The sequence below is a fragment of the Chlorocebus sabaeus genome, chromosome 14, assembly GCF_047675955.1.
Source record: "Chlorocebus sabaeus isolate Y175 chromosome 14, mChlSab1.0.hap1, whole genome shotgun sequence".
In the NCBI taxonomy this organism is placed as follows: Eukaryota; Metazoa; Chordata; class Mammalia; order Primates; family Cercopithecidae; genus Chlorocebus; species Chlorocebus sabaeus.
Window position 1 is genome coordinate 53612397 of NC_132917.1, and position 24570 is coordinate 53636966.

At 39.2% G+C, this 24570-nt stretch overlaps 1 protein-coding gene across 9 annotated transcripts in view; it reads right to left on the reverse strand.

Annotated features, from left to right (window-relative positions):
- ASB3 (ankyrin repeat and SOCS box containing 3) overlaps positions 1-24570 on the reverse strand; it is a 122342-nt gene that overhangs the window by 70059 nt on the left and 27713 nt on the right. For 8 of the 9 annotated variants that reach the window (XM_073022973.1, XM_073022970.1, XM_073022971.1 and 5 more), the window contains one exon: positions 12402-12560. In XM_073022973.1, coding sequence (XP_072879074.1) covers positions 12402-12560 — 159 coding nt within the window. Of the gene's footprint in view, positions 1-12401; positions 12561-16496; positions 16562-24570 lie in introns of those variants that run through there. The other variant, XM_073022976.1, reaches the window with a different exon arrangement.

Genomic DNA, 24570 nt, shown 5'->3' on the forward strand with positions numbered 1-24570 from the left:
TCTTGCTCTGTTGCCCACGATGGAGGAGAGTGACACATTGATGGCTCACTGCAGCCTCAACTTCCTGGGCTCAAGCGATGCTCCCACCTCAAACTTGTGAGTAGCTGGGATTACAGGCATGCACCACCCACATGCCTAATTTTCCATTTTTTGTACAGACAAGGTCTTGCTATGTTGCCTAGGCTGGTCTTGAACTCATAGGATCAAGCAATCCTCCCCCTTCAACCTCCCAAAATGTTGAGATTATAGGCATAAGCCATCACACCCAGCCTAGTCTTTCATTTTGAGGCTCAGATTTTGACAACAATTCTAAAAAATAACATGGTCAGTAAGTCTGTAACGAACACTTTAACCACAGGCTGTCCATCTCCTCCAGTTATAGCAGCAGGCTGGCTGGCTCTGCAGAGATCATCTATATATTCAATTTTACATTTGAATTATATATGAATTTTTAATTGTATCTCTACTTTTTTGAGTTCTACATGTACTCTGTTCTCTATTATACATTTCATTTTTCTATACAATTGAACAATAAAATGATTTTTTCATTGTATACCTAGTTTATGTAAAACTTTTTTCCCCACCTCTTTTATGAAGCAAAAAAGAACATTCATAGGAACATTTATCTCCTGCAGTATTTCTCTGGTCCTGTGTTCATACTGACATCTGGTGGCACTAGAAAAGAAACTCCATTGCTATGACAGATATTTTTTTCCAGTGTTGTCCATTTATTCTGGTATCCTCAAGTTTATGTTTTTCCAGCACTTTATGCATACCCAAGACAGCAGAACAATTAAAGTACCATCCCAACTCCAGTTGATGATATATGTTAATTGCATCCCTTCACTCTGGCAATGTGAATGGCAAAGATGTAGAATCTTCCACTATTGCAAGAATGTTACTAGCAAAGTAGGACTATCCACTTATTTATTTCATAACTAAAGTTCATGATCAGAATGGTTATAAAATGAGGCTTTCCCATCAAGTACAGAAACATAATTTTTTTTTTTTTTTTTTTTTGAGAAGGAGTCTTACTTTGTCTCCCAGGCTGGAGTGTGGTGGCGCGATCTCGGCTCACTGCAAGCTCCGCCTCCCGGGTTCAGGCCATTCTCCTGCCTCAGTCTCCCAGTAGCTGGGACTACAGGCGCCCGCTACCACGCTCGGCTAATTTTTTGTATTTTCAGTAGAGACAGGGTTTCACCGTGTTAGCCAGGATGGTCTCAATCTCCTGACCTCGTGATCCACCCACCTCGGCCTCCCAAAGTGCTGGGATTACAGGCGTGAGCCACCGCGCCCGGCCCAGAAACATAATTTCAAACCACTCTCTAAGGAATCAGATAGATTCCTACAATGTCTTGGCCATGAATCTTTAGTCTGAAATGTAGTATTTTATTGATATATAGAATTTTTTTTAAATTATAATAAAAAGTTACATTTCTGTTTTATAAATTTCTTCACGTCTGCCCAGTGGCTAACAATCTTAAAGATGCATACTGATGGGAAAAACCATGACCTTCTGGGCAAAACTCATTATGTTAGGGATATAACAAAAACGTAGTGGCGAATATCCCAATCCAATTATCCATGTTATCACTGACATTTCTCATGGTTTCTAACAGACAGGGAGAAGTCTAATGGCCAATTAGACATCAGAAACCACATCCAGAAAAATACATCTTTCAATCAAATTAAAGTATTAAAAGACAAAAAGCTAAAATTCCACTATCCTATTATATATTGATTATTTTTCCGTAAGTCTCCTCAGCAACAGAGTCAAGAAACATTTGATTTAGATAACACATCCCTAAACTTACACCTTCTTCTAGGGCTATAACATTGTAATTCTACTACTTTCTGAAATTATTCAACTTTTTGAAGCATTCATACAGCAGTATTCTCCTTACTAGATCCACCCTGTAAGAATGACCCATACTAAGTCTTAAAGAAACAAAATATTCTGGGAGTTCCCTATCAAAAAACTATTTGTATGGATAGTTTGTCCATACACTTTGTCCATACACTTTGTAATCCCAAAGACTCTATGTAGGAACAACATTTCCATTTTAGCCATGCTAAATCAATGATAATCACATATCATTAGTTGGCCAATGGCATTAGTAATCATGAAGAATGAAGAGACAATTGCATTAACCATGTAACAATCCAGTTTGATAGCCACAAAGGCATGGCATGCTGTACAGCAGGGCTACTCAACATTGTAACAAACTGGCTGTCAATGTGCAAACTGTTATATTAGTCCTCAACAAGGTAAGACATTTTGAACACAATGTAAACAACTATGTCCCAAAGAATACTTTAATTGACATTTTCCTTGAGACAGGACTTCCTTGATGAAGAAACCAATATGTTGATTTATACAATGGCTCAAGCTTCTTATATAAATTGACTGACATTTTGAGTGACACTGCTCTACGGTACACCTAACTAGAACACAGATTGTATTGTATGGACTGGGGTTGGGGGAGATTTTGTCTAGTCTATTCATTTCTACCATATACTAGAATATCAAATTATTACAAAAATACTGAAATCAAGAATTTTTGTTTTACTTTAAAAATGAATATAGACTTCCAATTTTAATATTGTAGCACAATATAGGCATTTCCCTTTACTTTTCTTAGAAATCATCCAAGAGCAATTAATCCAAAATCAGCAAGAAAAGTAAAATAAAAACACACTCTCCATTTTTAGTAAAACTATAATTCTAGTTTTAGATTTTTGAACTCCAGATCAAAACTTGTAAAAGGGGCTCCAAAAGAACGAAGATCAATCCTGGGTACTTGTGTGAGAAAGAGGACAGATGTGTCAGCTGCACATCTTAGAAAAAGCTAGCAAAGAACACTTCTCAAAGGTCAGAGGCTCCCTCTGAGGAACAAAACTAAGTACCAGGAAAAAAATGCACAGGTTAGCAGCAGGAACTTCTCTGGGGCAGTTGAAATGTGAAAATCAGAGGGATTGGATCCAAAGAATCACAAAAAGTGGTCTATATCTGCTACCACAAATGGGAAACTGCATTGCAAAAATCCCACAGCTGCCAAACCCCACTGGCTAGTGAAAGATACTAGCTAAATGAATTCATGTCCAAAAATCCTGAGTCTAAAGGAATTTAGACACATTAATATGGAATGTGCCTCTACCTCCTCCCTATTATACACCTCCTGAAAGCAGCTAATTGAGCAAAAACTCACATATTCCCAAGATGATTTATCACGAAGGTACCAGCACAAATCCATACAAAGTAAAGGAAGAAAAGTTACAGAAAAACAATTAATAGACCAACAACAAAACAAAGCAAAAACCTCTCATCAGAAAAATATTACCACAAACCAAATGAAAATTGTAGCTAAATCTACAGCTGTAAATGTTTAAAAAGAAGTTAAGGAAGCAATTGTCTCTATGAAAAGAGCACAACACTGAAATACAAGTGCTCAGTAAAAAATGGCTGACAGGAAAAGATATAATTTAATGAATTCAGAAAATACCTGGGAAAAACAAAAACAATCATAAAAAATCCAACTGAAATTGAAATAGAAAGAAACACCAGAGAGAATAGACATTTCTGAATAGGAACATAGAGGCTTTAAAAAAAAAAAACCAGGAAAAGTAAAGCAAAAACACAGAGAAAGAAAAATAGAGAAAAAACAATAGACATTGAAAACAGGTAAGATACCAACATGTAAATACGCTGGCCCAAGAACACCACCATAATAACAGAACAAAAACTTAAAGATATAACTCCAGAAAGATTAACTAAAATTTAAAATATCCAAGTCTACATACTGAAAAGGCACACACTGTGTGAGAGAAAGCTGATAAGGAACAGACATGGAAAAGTATTGTCACAAAAAGAGAATAAAATTAGGCTAGCTTCAGACTTCAACTCTAGAACAGAATGGATCATCATTTTTAAAGTTCTCAAGGAAAGAAATGTAATTCAAGGATTTTGTACCTGATCAAACTGTTGTTCAAGTTTGAATCATTACTGAATTGAATCATTATTCAATTAAAATGATTCATTTTTTTACTTTTTTTTTTTTTTTGGTAGAGATGGGATAGTCTCACTTTGTTGCCCAGGCTGGTCTCGAACTCCTGGCCTCAAGTGATCCTCTCACCTTAGCCTCCCAAAGTGCTGGGAATATACGCAGGAGCAACAGTGCCCAGTCAAATTATTCAATTTTGAACATGTAAAACCTCAGGGAATAGTATTGCCATAGGTCCTGTTAGAGGACTGTGTTAAAGAAATAATTTAGCTAACCAAACAAGGCTGGAAAAAACATGACAAAATAACTGGTGATAAACTTCTAAGCTATTTAACTGTAGAACTAAGAATAAAATTAAATCATGGATTTAGGATGCCAGAACAAAATGCAAAATGTTATTCCCACTAACAATGCAAATATAACTGACAAAAGTTGGAAAAGTCGGTGGAGAAAGAGAGTTATGTAAGAACAATATAAGGATACTGATTTCCTCATCTTTAAAAGCTGGAGGTTTAAATCTATTAATCAAATGTGACTCATAAAGTAACACATTATATAAATATATTTAATTATATGAAGGTAAAACCAGAAAGATAATAAATATCCTAGTTTCATAATTGCTTACATTAAGGAATTAAAAGCCAGGTGCAGTGGCTCACTCCTGTAATCCCAGTTCTTTGGAAGGCCGAGGCAGGCGGATCACTTCAGGTCAGGATTTTGAGACCAGCCTGGCCAACACAGTGAAACCTCATCTCCACTAAATACACAAAAATTAGTCTGCCATGGTGGCAGGCACCTGTAAGCGCAGCTACTCAGGAGGCTGAGACACAAGAATCACTTGAATCCTGCAGGTGGAAGTTGCAATGGGTGGAGATCGCACCACTGCACTCCAGCCTGGGTGACAGAGTGAGACTCTCTCTGTCTCAAAAAAAAAGTAATTAAAAGACATTGTGGCCGGGCGCGGTGGCTCACGCCTGTAATCCCAGCACTTTGCGAGGCCGAGGCAGGCGGATCACAAGGTCAGGAGATCAAGACCATCCTGGCTAACATGGTGAAACCCCATCTCTACTAAAAATACAAAAAAAAAATTAGCCGGGTGTGGTGGCAGGCATCTGTAGTCCCAGCTACTTGGGAGGCTGAGGCAGGAGAATGGCCTGAACCCAGGAGGCAGAGCTTGCAGTGAGCCGAGATCGCGTCACTGCACTCCAGCCTGGGCGACAGAGCGAGACTCCGTCTCAAAAAAAAAAAAAAAAAAAAAGACATTGTGTTAAAACATAGAAAGAAATATAAAATATAAAGTTGTATCAAGAACCATAAAACTAAAAAGACAAACAAAAGTAAAACCAGAACATGAAATTAACACTTATTTAAATGTAACTTTTAGTAAACTCCATACTTTTAATCTAAGAAAACTCAAACTCGTATTTTAAAAAACATGTCCTCAAGTAAAAATGCTTACATGACAATCCCTGAGGAAGATGATTAATCTTTTAGTTGAAAAATCTAAAAACAAAACTCCAAAGCAAAGTTTACTTAACATAATATAAAGAGATATGAATGTGAAACCTCAAAATTCTTAGCACATCAAAAAATAGCCTTATGAATGATCACTTATCCATGAAGACACTAATGAAAAGTGAATCACATGGTGGTTTGTTCAATTTTGGAATATGTCAGCAGAGTCAGAGTTTAAGGATATGCTATGTGAGCTGAAGTATGACACATTTTACAGTGAAATATTGAAATAGGCAGTCTCACCCAATACTATAAAACATTCGGTTCTTATTAAATATTACAGCTATGTTTAATATTGAAGGTTACACAGAATAAGCAAACTCAGAAAAACAAAAACTGAAAAACAATCCATCAAAAGCCAAAAGTGCACACCATGCAGTTCCCATGGAGTGTTCTGTGAAATCACACTGGTTTAGATTTCAGCCTCCAATTTACCAATGTTTTCTACATATAACAAAATAAAAAGGAAATCTATTTCCTAAATACTAGCCGGATTTTTCATTTAGAATTTATTATAGCTATCAATAAGAATATTTTATTTCCAAAGCAGTTTTACCTACCCTTAGAATATTTATTATGTGATATGGAGCAAGGGGAAGGGAAAGAGAGCAGGGCAAGGACGAGGCAAGGGTAGAGAAAAGAAATAAGGCAGCAAGACTGCTTGTTAAAAAACTCTAACCTGTGTGCTAGCAAAAAGATGTTCTGGAAGGACAATATTCATGTAGAAAGATGAGATGTTCCCTGCATTTCCCCTTTCTCATGAGGTTTTCTCATTTTGATTCCTACTGCCATCAAGTTGAAGAGTTCCCTTATAAAGCTCATCTTTATTAAAATGTTGGTGAGTTCTGTGAAGGGAAGATATTCCCATTACGAACAGTGGAGTAGTTGACTTTCTAGAGTTCCTCCATTTACCTTTACATTCAATCATAATCAGATCCAACACACTTATCATGTCAACAACTTTTCCGGTCACCTGGGAGATTTCCATAGTTCTATATTCACTTTCCACCCTTCGATCCCCTGGGTTTATATTCTATAGCCTCTAGCAATAGGCTGGTGGTAACTGGGCCATCAGGACAGGTCCTACAACATGTAATAGAGTATGCCTTCCCTTGAGGGAGAGAAACAAAATACCTCAAACAATATATTCCAATGTTCAGTTTTGGAAGATAATTCTACAGATGGGAAAGGAAGCTATTCTAGACAGGTTAACCTTTCTTTCTCACTTTAAGTCCAACTGGTCCAGCTACTCTTCCTCATCTAGAAATTATCTGTAGTTTGATACAAACCTTGAAGTATTTTGGATTTTGTTTTAATTTAAAAACTTTTCCATTATAGACTGAAGCATGAATCACTATACGGTTATTTAAAAGGCAGACAGATTGTCCAAGTGCAGTGGCTCAGGCCTGTAATCCTAGCACTTTGGGAAGCTAAGAGAGGAGGATCGCTTGAAGACCAGCCTGGGAAACACAGCAAGACCCCAACTCTACAAAAATTAAACATTAAAAAAAAATTAGCTGGGTGTGGTGGCATGTGCTGTGGTCCCAGCTACTCAGGAGGCTGAGGCAGGAGGATAGCTTAAGCCCAATAGTTTGAGGCTGTAGTGAGCTATGACTCTGCCACTGCACGCCAGCCTGGGCAAAAGCGCAAGACCCCACATTGAAAAATAAAAAAATGTAAAGGTGACCAAGGCAGACTGCTAAAATTTGTCCTATGATTCATGAGGCAGAGAAGACACTGAAGCCCGTATTATCTAACGAAAGAGTCATATGTCCATTCCTTTTTTTTCCACACACAACACAGATGTAGACATGTCCATTCTTCCACACTATATTTATTTATTTATTTATTTTTTTGAGACAGAGTTTCACTCTTGTTGCCCAAGCTGGAGTGCAATGGTGCAATCTTGGCTCACTGCAACATCTGCCTCCCGGATTCAAGCGATTCTCCTGCCTCACTCCTGAGTAGCTGAGATTACAGGTATGTGCCACCACACCCGGCTAATTTTTTGTATTTTTAGTAGAAACAGAATTTCACCATGTTAGCCAGGCTGGTCTTGAACTCTTGACCTGAGGTGATCCATCCACCTCAGCCTCACAAAGTGCTGAGATTACAGGCGTAAGCCACCACACCCGGCCCTTTCACATTACGTTTTCACAAACACTAACGCTCTACTTTCCTTTTTTTAAATACTATATTGGCCGGGCACAGTATTTTGTATTAGTCAATACAAAATATTTATTTATTAGTCAATACAAATTTACCATTTACAAAATGGTAAATTCACTGCCAAAGAAACAAAATAAATCCTACTACTAAAAATAAGCAATTTAAAGTTATTTACTGGTTTGAATTATTTCCCATCTCTTGCTTCATTAACATAAAAAGTTCAAGTTAACTATATGTTAAAATATAAACCCCTAAAAACTCTGCATCTCTAATTTTCTCCAAATACTAATAAAAGTAGATACAATACTGAATTTCATAAATGGGACTCTAATAATAATAATTTGAAACTGTAAACTATGTGGCCAGAACAGCATTTCTCAAATAGTCCCATGGAATATCAATGTTCCTTGAGGTACTCTTAAATGCTCCATAAAGAAAAAGAATACAGCAGGGCCAGTGGCTCACGCCTGTAATCCCAGCACTTCAGAAGGCTGAGGCAGGCAGATCGCCTGAGATCAGGAGTTCGAGATTAGCCTTGCCAACATGGTGAAACCCCATCTCTACTAAAAATACAAAAATTAGCCGGGCGTGGTGGCAGGGGCCTGTAATCCCAGCTACTTGGGAGGCTGAGGCAGGAGAATCACTTGAACCCGGGAGGCAGAGGTTGCGTGAGCCGAGATTACACCATTGCACTCCAGCCTGGATAACAATAGCGAAAGAATAGTACGGTCAAATACGTTTCAAAGCTCTGCGTTAAACAAACGTTTAATGAGAGGTCTTCTCAGAAACCTTCATTCTTTTATTTAACAAATAATTTACTGAACGCCTACCATATACCAGGCACTAAACTGAGTTTGGGAGTTAAAACAGTGAACAACATGAATAAAATCCCTGCCTTCATGGAACATTCTTTCTAGTAAAGGGGGAAGTAAATAAACAATAATTAACCGGAGTCAGTGATGAAGACACTAAAAGAGAATGCATAAAGAGATTAGTGGATACTTCAGACTGGGTGGGCACAATAAGTCACATGTGTAATGTCTTCATGTTTTTCTACGCTGGGGGATATAGCATGTGGGAGGAACCGTCGGCTCCCAGAACTGAAGCCGGGACAAACCGGTTAGGAAAGTCCCTGCCAAAGGTCATAAACATGTTAGAAGAGTAACTGAAATAACTCGGATGGCGGGAGATGGCGGGAACCAATCAAGAACAGTCAACTCGCACTGTTCAAATGTCCACCAATCCCAAACTTACATTGTTCAAAAGTCCCCTATGACTCTGTACTTGTTTACTGCTGACTATAAAAGACAGCTCCCAACCCTCCTCGGGGCTCTCGCTCAACATTCGGTCGGGGGTCCAGGTTCGAACCTGCAATAAAGATCCTTGCTGCTTGGCTTTGACTGCAGTCTCTGGTGGTCTTCTTTGGGGAATAAACGGACGGGGTATAACAAGCACATAGTGTTTCGCAAATGTATGTGATTAGGAAACCTTTTGTCAATAAACATGTTTTTAATAGTTCACCGAATCAGTTTTCTAGCCAAAACACAGACAACAGCAAGATCAAGATTCCAGGATAGCTCTTCTCTTCCTAAATCCAGTCTTTCTAAAGTTTCCTCACCTGTAAAAGTGGGAATAATAATATTACATGTCTCAGAATCATACTGTAGATCCAATTATCTACTTCATGTAAAACACCCACACAAGGCTTAGTATATACTCTGCTCAATAAATGTTATTGTTACTGTTAATACAGCACTCTGCACGTGAAGTCTTCTGTCATTCAAGGGTGACTAATTATTCTCCCTTTTAAAATCTCAAACTTGTAAAATCACTTTTTTTACTCCTCTACATACAAGATTTCTTGAGGAAAGCAACTAGAATACAGACTGCATATAGCTGAGCCTCAATAAATGCTTCCTCTGTAGTTGTACAGAATATCCATAACTTTCCATAAGTCTGAAATTATTTCAAAACAAAATGTCTAAATACAAAAGTAATGAGGAAAAAAGGAAAGATGGAAAATAATCATATGAATAGATGCTCAACATCATCAGCAATTAGGAAAATGCAAATAAAAACCACAGTGAGATACTAGATATCGGGATAACCCGCTCCCGATGTTTAACGTGGGTTCTTTTCTATTTCCCAAGTGTCTCGGCTGGGCTGAGAAATAAAGGGAAAGAGCATAAGAGAGAGAAATTTAAAGCTGAGTGTCGGGGGGAGACATCACATGTCGGCAGGATCCGTGATGTTCCCCGAGCCATAAAATCAGCAAGTTTGTATTAGCGATTTTCAAAAGGGGAGGGAGTGCACAAACAGGGTGTGGGTCACAGAGATCACATACTTCACAAGATAATACAATATCACAAAGCAAATGGAGGCAGGGCGAGATCACCAGATGAGGAGAAATTAAAATTGCTAATGAAATTTCCGGCACGCATTGTCATTGATAACATCTTATCAGGAAACAGTGTTTGAGAGCAGGTAACCTGTCTGATCACAATTTATTAGGTGGGAATTTTCTCATTCTAGTAAGCCTGGGAGCACTATAGGAGACCAGGGCTTATTTCATCCTATCGGCTTCGACCATAAAAGACGGGACGCCTTAAAAGGAGCCATCTACAAGCCTACCTTAAGGGCGCATTCTCTTTCTCAGGGATGTTCCTTGCTGAGAAAAAGAATTCAGCAATATTTCTCCTATTTGCTTATGAAAGAGGAGGAATATAGCTCTGTTCCGTCCGGCTCGCCGGCAGCCAGTTCAAAGTTACCTCTCTCGTTCCCTGAACATCACGGTTATCCTGTTCTTTTGTTAAGATGCCCAAATTTCATATTGTTCAAATACACATGCTCTACAATTTGTGCAGCTGATACAATCACAGGGTCCTGAGGCGACATTCATCCTCCTCAGTTTACAAAGAAGATGACGGGATTAAGAGATTAAAATAAAGACAGGCATAGGAAATCACGAGGATATTCACTGGGGAAGTGATAAGTGTCCATGAAATCTTCACAATTTATGTTCGGAGATTACAGTAAAGACAGGTGTAAGAAATTATAAAAGTATTAATTTGGGGAACAAATAAATGTCCATGAAATCTTCATAATTTATGTTCTTCTGCCGTGGTTTCAGCCGGTCCCTCCATTCGGGGTCCCTGACTTCCCGCAACAACTACTAAACCCCCATTAAAATTACTAAAATATAAGGGAGAAAAAGAAAAAGCTGCCAATAGCAAATGTTGACAAGAATATAGGGCAACTAAAAGTCTCAAACATTTCTGAAGGAAATGCAAACCGGTAGAAAAAAACTTCCAACTTGTTTTCCAAAGTTAAACACATATTTACTATATGTCATACCAATCCTAAGTATTAACCCAAGAGAAATAAAAACTTATATTGATACAAAACCTGTCTGCAAATGTTTTTAGATTTAGTCATAACCACTGAACACTGAAAACTCAAATATCCAACTGATAAATGGATAGACTGTATTACATCTATTTAATATAATAGGATTCAGCAACAAAAAGGAATGGATTATTGATACATGCAACAATACGGATGAATCTCAAAAGTATCATGCTAGCTAAAGGAAGCCAGTCTCAAAGGCTATATGGGGGGTGTGTGTGTGTGTGTATATATATATATATGTTATATGTCTATAACATTCAGCAAAATGCAAACTACAGGGATAGGAACAGATCAGTTGCTCTCAGGGGTGGAGCCAGGGGGAAGGAGGAAAATATTGATTAAAAATTGGCAGCATGATGGAATTTTGAGGAGTGATGGAATGGTTCTATATTTTGATTGTTGTCATTACAGAATTTTATGAATACATCAAAACTCACAGAACTGTTATACCAAAAAAAATGAATTTTACTAAAGTACATAAATTTAAATAATATTTTTAAGTCCACAAGGGAAAAAAGTACTTTCATAGACAACTCATTTTATTCTCAGCCCAATAACAAAGACCAGATAGGTACTATTACTCTCATTCCATAAGTGAGGACACTGAAGCATGCAGTAAATAAATAAATAAATATACAAATTACATGTGGCAGGACCAAAACTACAGTCCAGATGCACTGATTCTATTCCAAACACTTCATTGACTCAATTTTCTCATAAACTTTATGGGACACAATGTCCCTGAAGACAAATAGAATCGAATAGAAGAAAGGAGGAAAAGAAGAAAAAAGACAGTTATTGGAAGAAAGCCATTTAGAATTTGGCTGTCATCCTTAAGGAATTAAAAAACAGTCTTTAATGGAAGAGGTGTGAACAGTGATCCATACAGGCAACACATTAACTGGCATTAAAGTATTAGCTGGTGATTTCTTCCATAAAAGCTTCTTAATTTTTTAATGCAAGAAAAGGCAAAAGCAAACATAAAACATTCACAGGTAACCTTGCAACTATTGCTACAATTTCAGTGATGCCTGGTCTTCAGAACTACACTGAGAACAATGATGGTGCCTACAATTCAAAACAGATTTTGCACCTTTAAATAAACAAAGTTCCAGAAGCTACCACCCAAGAATAGAAAACAAGAGCAAAACCTTTAAAAATATCTTTTCAGTTTCAAAATCAAAGAACTAGTGGTATAATAGTTGCCAAAAGAACATACTATAATTACAACAGCTGAAGGAAAAATTGAGCTTAGTTTAACAAAAAAATGAGGAAAAACTGCAACGGTACCACAAATAGCATACTTACCTAAAAACAATGGTGTCGTTTCTTCTAAAGTAGTTGCATTAGGATCTGCTCCAGCTTCTAAAAGAATCTGTACGATTTTCCAATGTCCTTGACTTGCAGCGAGATGTAAAGCACAGAAACCTTCAAAGGTCTTCATCTTAATGTAGTTTTCAGATGAATCTATGAAAGAATCAAAGACCATCAACTAGAAGATATTACTTCTATTTCCTGGTTTTAAAAAGCAAAGATTCCAAGAGGAATTTAATGAACTATTAAAATGTCAGTATTTATAAATGACAGGTTTCACCATTTAAAACTCTAGAAAAATCAAGAAAAAGTTCTACAGAGATCCCAATGTGGACAGCTCTTTGGTATTCTTAATACACAAATCCTGCCCACTCGCTCTTATTTTCTCTTCTCTAATTTTTGGTGAGTAAGGGAAAAGGAGTGGCAGAAATTGAAAGGTAACACAAAAGCAATAATCTGGGGAGGATGCAGCACTAAAGATTTGCTTAAACAGAATTTATCGAAAAATTAATCAATTTTATTTTTTTCTTTTTAAATTTCCATAAGGGAAATGGTCTGATCTCTAGCATTACTTCCTTGTACTCAACTAATACCATGAGGCAGTTTTAAATACTCCTTTTCTAACTTAAGACTATAGTCTAATAGTTAATGAAAACTGCAGTTCTAAAAGAATAAAATGCACTCCAACACAACCAAACAGTGATATATAATAAGGAATTTATGAGTTAAAGTTTCTGAAATATACTTGTTATGAAAAAGCCAAGGTTCTGGTAACACTCCAACTGCCCATTATAGAAGGATGGGCTCTAAAGTGAATGGTGAAGACATTTCTGATAGTTGGAATAAACTAAACAGAAAATAAAATAAAAAACTTTTAAAAACATTTTCTTGAAGTATCAGAATTGAAATGAATGCTCCTAACTAGTCATCTATTTCAAGTAATTCTTGTAATTGTAACTCACTGATGAAACAAGTAAATTAAGCCATAATATCACAGTAACAGCTTCTAAGTACATATATTCAAAGAAAATAGTCTCAAACTTTACAGACACACAACTAAATGGCAAGATAAGGCAGTCATTATTAAAAGGGCATATCACAGAAATAGGGTTTCAGACATTAGTCAGAAGTTGACTCTTATTCAAAGTAGTCTATTGAGATTAGTCAAAGATTAGTCAGACATGACCCTTATTTCATGTATTAACCTGACAGTTTTGTGAATACAAATGACATGAAAACCAAGGAACACAAAGATATATATAGATAATTGACATTGGTAGATTGGCTCCTAACTGGGAAATTTCAATATTATAAAGACGCTGATTCTTCCCAAAATAATTAATAAATTTAACACAATTTTAATAAAAATGCCAGTAGAGCTGTTTGCTTGTTTTATACTTGATAAAGTAACTCAAGTTGATAAGGCTAAGGTAGTGACGCAGGATTTTTTGCTCCTTAGTTCAGCTAAAATCCAGGTTCTTATGTCACCACCAGGAAAAATCAGGCATGTGGACACACTGAAAGGTGAGGAGAGTGGAATTTATTAAAAGAAAGCTCTCAGCTAACAAAGGGGGTCCTGCCAACAGGTTCCCATTCCACAGATTGAATACCAGACCACCACACATGAGCTGAAGAGACCAGGCTCCTCCCCTCGCATAAGACGAGAATTCCCGGTAGCTTCACCCCATTCTTCCAGTGCACAGGCAGCCCCTTATTCTGAGCCACTCCACATTGACTTATTTCCCTTCTGTGCATGTATTAAGGGACGGAATTTTTCACCCCCATGGGCATGTTTAGGCAAGCTCCCGGTGCACAATGACCTAGGCAGCATTTGGCTGTCTCCTCTATCAGTAGGGCAGGTAAGAGTAACAAAGAATTTAGAAAAATGGACAAGACAAGCATTGAAGCATACCTAGACTTACTATATACTAAACCATGTCTTAAAGTTAGAAAAAGTAAAGTAATGTGCTCCTGGTACAAATGCAGAAAGGAAGGTACCCATCAGGGAAAGGAATCAACAGATGCAATAAGAGACTAAGAAAGATGATCGCTAAACGGTAGGAGACGTAGACCAGTGTTATATTACAGAGGCCAAGAACTTTCTCTTATAAAGAGATGTTCCCCTCCACTTACAAAGGAAAAAAAGAGATAAAGTTTAATCCTGGCCATTTAAATAATATGCCTTACAGCAGAAAGAGTGAACTTTAATGTATGCAACATAAAAAAAAAAAAAAAAAACAACTCAACCAAGAGGTAAAAGGAAGGGGGATCCCAGAATAGAATGCAGACTGTGACAAAAGAATCTAATTGGAATACAAATATATGTCATAACCACACTGAGAGATAGAGAAAAAAGATGCTGGTCTATATAAGTTTGATAAATGATGCTATGACTGAAAACTGTATGACTAAAAACAAAAAGAACTGCACATAAACACTATAGTCTAGTTGGTAAAGTTGTTTCTAGGAGTAGAGATTAACAATTCTGAAACCATTCTACATGAATATGAAGAACAAACAAACAAATAAACAGATGGTAGATCTGCGAGCCAGGTTTCTTACTGTTGGAGAGGAACGTTACAGTTAAGGAAAGAGGGAAGGCTAGAATGAACCATGGGGTTCTGGATTAGAGTCCAGCCATCAGTATGAATTCATGTTTAGCTTAAAATCAATGACAGTCCATGCGGTTCTGGATTAGAGTCCAGACATCAGTATGAATTCATGTTTAGCTTAAAATCAATGACAGTTCAGTAGCAACAAGCACACTCAGTCCTCGGATCTTGCTCCCCACCCCCGCCCTTTTTTTTTGAGATGGAGTTTCACTCTTGTTGCCCAGGATGGAGCACAGTGGTGTGATCTTGGCTCACTGCAACCTCCACCTCCCAGATTCAAGTGATTCTGCTGCTTCAGCCCCGCGAGTAGCTGGAATTACGGGCGCGCCACCACAGCCGGGTAATTTTTTGTATTTTTTTCGTAGAGACGTGTTTTTGCCATGTTGGCCAGGCTGGTCTCAAACTCCTGGCCTCAGGTGATCCGCCCAACTCGGCCTCCCAAAGTGCTGGGATTACAGACGTGAGCCACCATGCCTAACCTCAGATCTTGGTTTTCAATACCATTCTCCCATAAAAGAAACCAGAGCTCTTATGAAAATGGCTGATCCCAGGGCTGAGGTGGGAAACATACAAAGAGTCTGGAGCATACCACAGGTCCAAAAAGTAAAAAGTGCTCAAAAAACAAACAATGGGGGCATGCAAAAGAGACACAAGAGCCACTCTGAAAGGGCATCCTATGACCAAAACAATATGAGCAACAAAATAAATTACTTTGTATTGGATTGTAACCTAAAGTACAGGTATGAAATAAGTAACAGTGAGTCCATGCAGATATAAATGACTAAATATATAAATTAATGGGAGAGAAGAGATAAATCTCCAATATAGAAGAATTCCAAATAATTTATGTAAAGACTCCTCCATCAAGGAAGTAGAGTTTAATTCCCACTTCTTGAATGCAAGCCACCTTTAGTGACTTGCATACACACTCATCTTAGGAAAAGGAAATAAAATCTCCTGTGTGATTATGAAATAAAGAAAATAAAAGGCACTTCTCACACAGGTGAGAAATACTAAAGTGAATTTACTACTAATTTGAGATCCTGAAATACTTTACCTATAGAAAAAAAAGTATTAAGCTAACTTTAAAATCACTGGACCAGGAAGGTAACATTTGAAGTTGGATTTAGGCTGCAATTTTGACTCTGCCAGAAATAATATGGGTTACACTTTGGGCCAATTACTTAAATCTCTCTGAGGCTCAAGTTCCGTAACAGTGAAACAAAGATAAATTAGCTGGACCAACTCTCAATGGGGTTCAATACCATTAGGTATATAGTCTAAATTTTTGTAAAATACAAATGCAGATAGATATGCAATTTAAGTACTGTCAAAGTTGTTACAAATTTAGTAAAGTCTCCAAAGTACCATTCTAAGAAAGTTTTCAGCACCCACTATAAATTAGTTTTGAAAGTTCCAAAGATAAACTGCTTTCCTTAAACTGATACATGAGCTTTAGCAAAGGGATCTTACCTACCTTGTACTGGACCATCAATCACCACCTTCTCACTCTCTTCCTTTCTCTACAGGGGGGTTTCCTGAAAAAGAAATGGCTCATCCTACTCACTGTTTTTAATGCTTTAATCTCTCTTTACCCTAAACGGAAGGCAAAGTGATTTCTCCTTCTCATCTACTTACTGAAACTTTAAATGGTATGGGTATTAAACACATTCTTAATGGACAAACACAATGAGCACTTCAGGTCTTTCACAACTTGTGAGTTCTTTCCTGGGACTACTTGGAGAATTAGAGCCACCACAGCTGAACCAGCGCCAGCCACTGACGCCTGTGTAGCAATGACAAGAGTTGGCCCAAACACTGCCAATGAAACCACACCCTATGTTTGCTGACACAAAGTGTCTTTTTACTTACGAATAATAAACTTGCCTATTACTTCTTACAAAAGTGGTAGTGATGGGTGGTAGACCGTTATTTTTGTTTTCTGCAGACTCTAACAGGGAAAGTAAAAACACAAGGTTTTCAGTAGAGGAGATAGGTTAAGTATTAAGATCAGAATCTTTCTTAACAGCTGAGCCAGAATTTGATGACAAATTTACTACGTGCCAATCACAAGTGTAATAAATGTCAAGATTATATCGCCACGCCATTTACACAATTTGTATCATCTTACTATATTTTACTTAGGAATTATAAGGTTAGATATAAAATGATTTCCACAATACAAGGAATTTTATTATGTGCAAACTTCTCAGAAAACCCTCAGGAGAGACTTCATAATGTACACAAAATGCATGAAAGAAGTCAGTGAAGAGGAAGACGTTGCAAGGCATTACAAAGAAAGTAGACACCATAAGAAAAGTGAAGAGAAAATACCCGAAACACATATAACACCGAAGGATTAATATCCAGAATACATAAAGAGCTCTTTACAGATAAGGTAACGCCTAATGCAGTGGCTCATGCCTGTAATCCCAGCACTCTGGGAGGCCAAGGAAGGAGTATCACTTGAGGCCAGGAGTTCGAGACCAACCTGGACAACATAGCAAGACCTCCCATCTGTATGAAATATAAAAAATAAAAAATTAGCCTGATGTAATGGCATGTGTCTGTGGTCCCATTTATCCCAGAGACTGAGATGGGAAGATCACTTGAGCCCAAGAGTTGGAGGCTGCAGTGAGCCATGATCACACCACTGCACTCCAGCTTGGACAACAGAGTAAGACCCCATCTCTTTAAAAAAAATTTTTTTAATTAAAAAAATAAATAAGGTAAGTCTAGAACTTCCAAAGGGAAATCCTGCCTGTCTAATGACATCATTCTAATAGCAGAATCCAGCAATCTCTGAAGAGACCTAACATTCAGATTTACATTTACTTGAGTTACTATATTCCCTTTCTTTGCTTAAGCTAGTTTGAACTAGGTTTCTTTCGCTCACTACTGAAAGAATCCTGATTAACATAGCATACAATTTAGCAGGATCTATCAATATTTTAACTTGGCATGGTGATGGTTAATTTACATGTTAACTTGACTGGGTTAAGGGATGCCTAGATGGCTGCTAAAACATTTCTGGGTATATCCGTGAAGATGTTTCAGGAAGACATTACCATCTGAGTCAGTAGACTGAATAAACAAGACCCGCCCTTACCAATGTGGGCAGGCATCATCTAATCCTTTAAGGACCTAAAAAAAAAAAAAAAAAAAAGGCAGGCAACCCCCTTTGGGTCCCCTCCCGTTGTATGGGAGCTCTGTTTTCACTCTATTAAATCTTGCAACTGCACACTCTCTGGTCCGTGTTTGTTCGGGTTTGAACTGAGCTTTTGCTCGCCGTCCACCACCGCTGATTGCTGTCGTCGCAGACCCGCCGTTGACTTCCACCCCTCCAATCCGGCAGGGCGTCCACTGCACTTCTGATCCAGCGAGGGGGTGCCCATTGCCACTCCCAATCGAGCTAGAGGCTCGCCATTGTTCCTGCACAGGCTAAGTGCCTGGGGTTCGTCCTAATCGAGCTGAATAGAGCTATAACACTCACCACGTGGCCCAAGATTCCATTCCTTGGAATCCATAAGGCCAAGAACCCCAGGTCAGAGAACAAGAGGCTTACCGCCATCTTGGAAGCAGCCCACCACCATCTTGGGAGCTCTAAGAACAAGTCCCCCCGGGTAACATTTTGGCGACCACAAAGGGACCTCAAAAGCAGTGAGTAATATTGGACCACTTTCACTTGCTATCCTGTCCTATCCTTCCTTAGAATTGGAAGAAAATACCGGGCACCTGTCAGCTGGTTAAAAATGATTAGCGTGGCTGCTGGACTTAAGACTCAGGTGTGAGGCTATCTGGGAAAAGGTTTTCTAACAACTCCCAACCCTTCTGGGTTGGGAGCGTTGGTCTGCCTGGAACCAGCTTCCACTTTCAATCTTCCTGGGGAAGCTGAGGGCCGATTAGAGGCAGAAAGCTGTTGTCCCAAACTCCCACAGTCAGAATTTTCTACTCAACAGTTGCCCATGCATGCTCTCCTACCTTTCCTTCTGACCCATACCTCTTGGGTCCTGACCATGACTTTCTTGAAAGTATCTCTGATTCTCCTTCCTCCCATCCTCCTTGCCTCCTAGGTACTAATGGTTCAGACTTTCATTTCCTTTCCCAAGTATTAGAGCAAGTTGTATCTCCAAAGGGATATAAGGAAGCTCTATGCTGTGTCCTTAGGCATCTAGGCTATGAACCCAGGGAGTCTTGTCCCTGGTGTCCCTCCCAGTTTAGATATACAGCTCTTGACATGGGCAGTTATATGGGACCCATTCCCTACCACTGTTGCCAGGGCCCCAAGTTTATAAATGGCAGGAGGATTACTCTCCCATTGTGTAAGATGCTCTCCTCCCCCAATTTCTACCCAGCTTACCCCTCTGCAATACAATCTCCAACCCTTGGCTCCTTGGCCAGGGCCTTAGAACAACTGGAACTGGGTCTACAACAACATAATAGATCAGGATGAAAGTGAACTGAGTAAGTCAAGGAGAGAAGAGATAGAGAAAGAAAAGAGAGAAAAGAGGGAGAGAGAGAAAAAGAGACATAGAAGTAGTAAAGAAAAAATTGTGCCCTATTCCTTTAAAAGTCAGGGTAAATGTAAAACCTATAATTGATAATTGAAGGTCTTCCCTGTGACCCTATAACACTCCAACACTACCTTGTTGTCAGTGTAAACAAGGGCGTAGCCTGAAAACACTGAGACCACTGGCAACCTGTAGCCTTCCTATCAAAAATCCTTAACCCAGTAACCCACGGAAAAAGGCACATAGGATAAATAGGAGTCATCTCTCATATTACACATCGGAAAGGACTTAATCCGGGGCAACAAAAAGTTTAAGATCAATAATTAGGGCATATTCCTGCAAGCGAAAAGAAGGACAAAGGCCCTAGTAGGCAAAAACTGTATCTCAATCCTGACTAAAAAGGTTACCTACACCCTCTCTGAAAATAATTTGCGTAAGAACTGTTGTTTATGGGAATGCATCTTAATGGGGCAGCTGCGTTGTTATGAAATACTCAGGAATCCAGCCCAGCTCTAAAACTCACCCGATCACAGAGGCAATGTTGGGCACGCTGGTAAAGGACCGCTAGAATCCAGCAGCCTGGACCCCTTTCTTTGCGGTCAAGAAAGGCAGGAAAACAGGTGCAGGACTGCTACATCGGTGAGTGTAACTAATCCGACAAGCAGAGGTCCACGGGTGGTTACGCACCCTGGAAAGGAATAAGCATTAGGACCACAGAGGACGCTCTAGGACTAATGCTCATTGGAAAATGACTAGGGGCGCTGGCATCTCTATGTTCTTTTTTCAGATGGGAGGTATTCCCTGTAAGGCAAAAATGCCCCTAAGATGTATTCTGGAGAATTCAGTCCAGTCAGAGTGTATGTACCTTTTTCTCTGTCAGACTTGAAGAAAATTAAAATAGACCTAGGTAAATTCTCAGATAACCCTGATGGCTATATTGATGTTTTACAAGGGTTAGGACAATCCTTTGATCTGACATGGAAAGATATAATGTTACTGCTAGATCAGACACTAACCCCAAAAGAGAGAAGAGCCACCATAACTGCAGCCCGAGAGTTTGGCTATCTCTGGTATCTCAGTCAGGTCAACAACAGGATGACGACAGAGGAAAGAGAACAATTCCCCATAGGTCAGCAGGCAGTTCCCAGTGTAGACCCTCACTGGGACGCAGAATCAGAATATGGAGATTGGTGCTGCAGACGTTTGCTAACTTGCATGCTAGAAGGCTAAGGAAAAGTAGGAAGAAGCCTATGAATTGTTCAATGATGTCCACTACAACACAGAGAAAGGAAGAAAGTCCTACCGCCTTTCTGAAGAGACTAAGGGAGGCACTGAGAAACATACCTCCCTGTCGCCTGACTCTATTGAAGGCCAACTAATCTTAAAGGATAAATTTAATTACTCAGTCAACTGCAGACATTAGAAGAAAACTTCAAAAGTCCGCCTTAGGCCCGGAGCAAAATTTAGAAACCCTATTGAACTTGGCAACCTCAGTTTTCTATAACACACATTAGGAATAGTCGTCAGAACTGGATAAACGGGATAAGAAAAAGGCTACCGTTTTAGTCATGGCCCTCAGGCAAGTGGACTCTGGAATCTCTGGTACAGGGAAAGTCTGGGCAAACTGAATGCCTAATGGGGATTGCTTCCAGTGCGTATACAAGGACACTTTAAAAGACTGTCCCAATAGAAATAAGCCGCTCCCTTTTGTCAAGGGAATCGCTGGAAGGCCCACTGCCCCAGGGGATGAAGGTCCTCTGAGTCAGAAGCCACTAACCAGATGATCCAGCAGCAGGACTGAGGGTGCCCAGGGCAAGCACCAGCCCATGCCATCACCCTCACATAGCCCCAGGTACGCTTGACCATTGAGGGCCAGGAGGTTAACTGTCCTGGACACTGGTGCGGACTTCTCAGTCTTACTCTCCTGTCCCGGACAACTGTCCTCCAGATCTGTCACTATTCGAGGGGTCCTAGGACAGTCAGTCACTAGATGCTTCTGCCAGCCACTAAGTTGTGACTGGCTAACTTTACTCTTTTCACATGCCTTTCTAATTATGCCTGAAAGCCCCACTTCTTTGTTAGGGAGAGACATCCTAGCAAAAACAGGTGCCATTATACACTAGAATTAGGAGGAGGAAAAAGGGTAAATATATATACAGACTCAAAGTATGCTTACCTAGTCCTCTACGCCCATGCAACAATACGGAGAGAAAGGGAATTCCTAACTTCCGAGAGAACACCTATCAAACATCAGGAAGCCATTAGGAGATTATTTTTGGCTGTACAAAAAAACGTAAAGAGGCGGCAGTCTTACGCTGCTGGGGTCATCAGAAAGAAAAGAGAAATGGAAGGGAACCGCGAAGCAGATATTGAAGCCAAAAGAGCCACAAGGCGGGACCCTCCATTAGAAATGCTTACAGGAGGACCCCTTGTATGGGGTAAACCCTTCAAGGAAACCAAGACCCCGTATTCAACAGAAGAAACAGAATGGGGAACCAAAAGAGGACACCGCTTCCTCCCCTCAGGATGGCTAGCCACTGAAGAAGGAAAAATACCTTTGCCTGCAGCTAACCAATGGAAATTACTTAAAACCTTTCACCAGACCTTTCACTTAGGCATTGATAGCACCCATCAGATGGCCAAATCATTATTTACTGGACCAGGCCTTTTCAAAACTATCAAGCAGATAGTCAGGGCCTGTGAAGTGTGCCAAAGAAATAATCCCCTGCACTTTAGGTCTACATTTCAATCCCTGTATCGTTAACCTCCTTGTTACGTTTGTCTCTTCCAGAATCAAAGCTGTAAAACTACAAATTGTTCTTCAAATGGAACCCCAGATGCAGTCCATGACTAAGATCTACTGTAGACCCCTGGACCGGCCTGCTAGCCCATGCTCCAATGTTGATGACATTGAAGGCACCCCTCCCGAGGAAATCTCAAATGCACAACCCCTACTATGCCCCAGTTCAGCAGGAAGCAGTTAAGAGCAGTCGTCGGCCAACATCCCCAACAACACTTGGTTTTTCCTGTTGAGAGGGGGAACTGAGAGACAAGACTAGCTAGATTTCCTAGGCCAACTAAGAATTCCTAAGCCTAGTTGGGAAGGTGACCACATCCACTTTTAAACATGGGGCTTGTAACTCAGCTCACACCCAACCAATCAGGTAGTAAAGAGGCTCACTAAAATACAAATTAGGCTAAAGCAGGAGGTAAAGAAATAGTCAAATCATATATCGCTTGAGAGCACAGGGGGAGGGACAATGATCGGGATATAAACTCAGGCATTTGAACAGGGAGCGGCAACCCCCTTTGGGTCCCCTCCCGTTGTATAGGAGCTCTGTTTTCACTCTATTAATCTTGCAACTGAAAGAAAAAAAAAAAGGCAAGAGGGAGAATTCATTCTCTCTTGAGCTAGGACATGCATCTTCTCCTGCCCTTGGATACTCGAGATCCTGATCCTCAGGCCTTCAAACTCCAGGACTTACACCAGTGGCCTCCCATACCCCAGTTCTCAGTCCTTTGGCCTCAGACTAAGAGTTACACGATCACTTCCCCTGATTCTCAGGCCTTCAGACTCAGGCTGAGTTACACCACCAGCTTCCCTAGTTCTCCATCTTACGGACAGCATATCATGGGACTTCTCAGCTCCCATAATTACATTAGCCAATTCCCATAGTAAATCCCTTCTTGTCTATCTATATATATTTTATTGGTTCTATTTCTCCAGAAAACTCTAACTTGTCAAACCAGTAAATGCACTTCTAAAACTCCATCCTACAGAAATGCTCAACCATGTGCACAAAGATATATACAAAAGGATGTTCACTGAATCACTAGTTATAACAGCAAAACTTTAGGAAACCAACAAAATGTCTATCAGTAGGAGAATGGTTACATAAATTACACTACATTTCTACCATGAAATACTACACAAAAGTGTTTTCACTCAGAGAGCAGAAGAGTGACTTGGACTGTTGTATTTTAAAATGATCCCTCTAATATGTTGGGGATGGCCTGTCATGGGATGGAGAAGGAGCAACAGCAAGTAGAGAAGATCTGTTAAGATGCTATTATAGCAACCCAGACAAGAGATGTGGCTCTCACAAATGTATTAATGGTAGTGAGAAGTGATCTGACTGGCCCCTGCTTTTGCTAGGATGTCTCTCTCTAACATACACATACACAAATTTGCTGTCTGACTAGATGAAAAATATGAGAAAAAGAAAGAAATGAATGGTGGCCCAGAGTTTCTGGCCTGACCTGGAACAATGGAATATTTCTATCTAACAGATGAAAAAACTAAACCATCTAGAGTTTAAAAATCCTGTCCAAAGTCACACCAATAAAATGGTAGAATCACTAGAATCCAGGTCCATCTGACCACAACTCTTAATCACTATGCTACAATGATTTGTCTAAGGAACTTCAGCATCTGTTACTGTGCCCAGTATGAATGCATATTTTCTTAACATGAACTAACAAAAAATACTATAAGCTAGGTCATTTATTAGGCAAATAAAAGTATTTGTTAGCTATATGCTTAATAATTATAAGATTTTAAGGGACTTTTAGTCGGCAAATGATTTATTATTGAATGGCATTAATTGTCAGTGAAGATCATTACTGCCCTCCAGGATGACAAGCTTCATAAAATCTCAATACCCATTACACCCAACCTCCAATACAGGAAAGAAGACAAGCAAATTTGTTATCTGTGCTAATATGTTAAATAGAAAACTAAAATGAGATACATAAGAAATACAAAAATATGTATGCATATTAAACATCTATGTAATCTACACCACACTTGAATGCTCTTCTCCAACCTGAGTCAGAAGACCACGTATTGTACTCAGAATGGATTCCAAATCTAAACTGAACAGACAGTGAAGCAAAACTCTTCTAACCAGTTTAGGTATTTCCATTCTATTTGTGTAGGCCTACATACCTTCTTATTTTGGTGCACTAATTATCTTTTAGGAATCTGTGACAGTGCATTAATATTAGATAAACCTCAGGGAGGTAGGAAAATTATATAAC